Here is an 814-nt window from a genome sequence, read left to right on the forward strand (position 1 = left end):
GAGCCCTGTGCCTCCCCGCGGGCTCCCTCCCCGTTCTGGCCCGGCCTGGGGAGCAGCGGGGTGAGCGGCCAGGCCCCCGTCCGCACCTGTACTTGAAGGTGAAGCCCGTGCGGTCGGTGCCCACTCGGTACTGCCGCAGGAACTCCTTGAAGCGCCGCTGCAGCTGCGACTTACGGGCCTGCCCCTCGTCCGCCCCGGTGTCGCCCCCGAAGCTGTCGCTGTAGAAAATGCCGGGGTCGTCGAAGCCGGACATGACTGCACCTGGCGGGGGACGAAGGGCGGAGCGGGCTGGGGCGGCCGCCCTCGGACCTCCTGCAGGTCTCCCTAGCCGGGGTCGGGGGCCTCCAGGCCCCCAGCCACTTCCCCAGAAGCCCCTGCCCACAGCTACTGCGCCCCGAAACGCAGGCGCCTGCTGGGCCCCCGTGCGGCCCAGCCCCACCCGCCTTACCTCTCCGAGTCCACGCAAACACGCCCCGGGAGAGACAGAACTTCCACGCTCCGCAGCCGACTTTCGCGGGAAAAACCAGACGCGGCGTTCAGACGCCGCGGCCGCTGCGCCCTCATTGGTTGGCCGGGGCACTGCAACCAGCGATTGGCCCGCTCTGCGCGCTCGAGCCCCGCCTCCCGGGCTAGATGCTGAAGACGATTGGCTGCTGGGCGCCTGACGTCAGGACTCGCCTTTTTCCGGGCTCCATTTTGTGCGCCGAACAATTTGGCGCGAAACTTGCGATAGAGGGAGAAGCGGCCTTGAAGGGCGGGGAGCGAAGATGGCGGAGGGGTGGGGCTTGGGCGCCGGGGAGGAGCGCGGGAGTGT

General features: G+C 70.1%; 1 protein-coding gene across 1 annotated transcript in view; it reads right to left on the bottom strand.

The window, feature by feature from the left end:
- Positions 1-549, bottom strand: part of MCM5 (minichromosome maintenance complex component 5) — a 28030-nt gene extending 27481 nt beyond the window's left edge. Inside the window, exons 1-2 of the mRNA XM_006170323.2 lie at positions 449-549; positions 87-261 (exon numbers count right to left, since the gene is read on the bottom strand). Of these exons, the coding sequence (XP_006170385.1) occupies positions 87-253 (167 nt within the window). The 5' untranslated portion in view covers positions 254-261; positions 449-549. The remainder of the gene's footprint in view (positions 1-86; positions 262-448) is intronic.
- Positions 550-814: the final 265 nt, after the last annotated feature.

Source organism: Tupaia chinensis, unplaced genomic scaffold (genome assembly GCF_000334495.1).
Source record: "Tupaia chinensis unplaced genomic scaffold, TupChi_1.0 Scaffold148234_1, whole genome shotgun sequence".
In the NCBI taxonomy this organism is placed as follows: domain Eukaryota; kingdom Metazoa; phylum Chordata; class Mammalia; order Scandentia; family Tupaiidae; genus Tupaia; species Tupaia belangeri.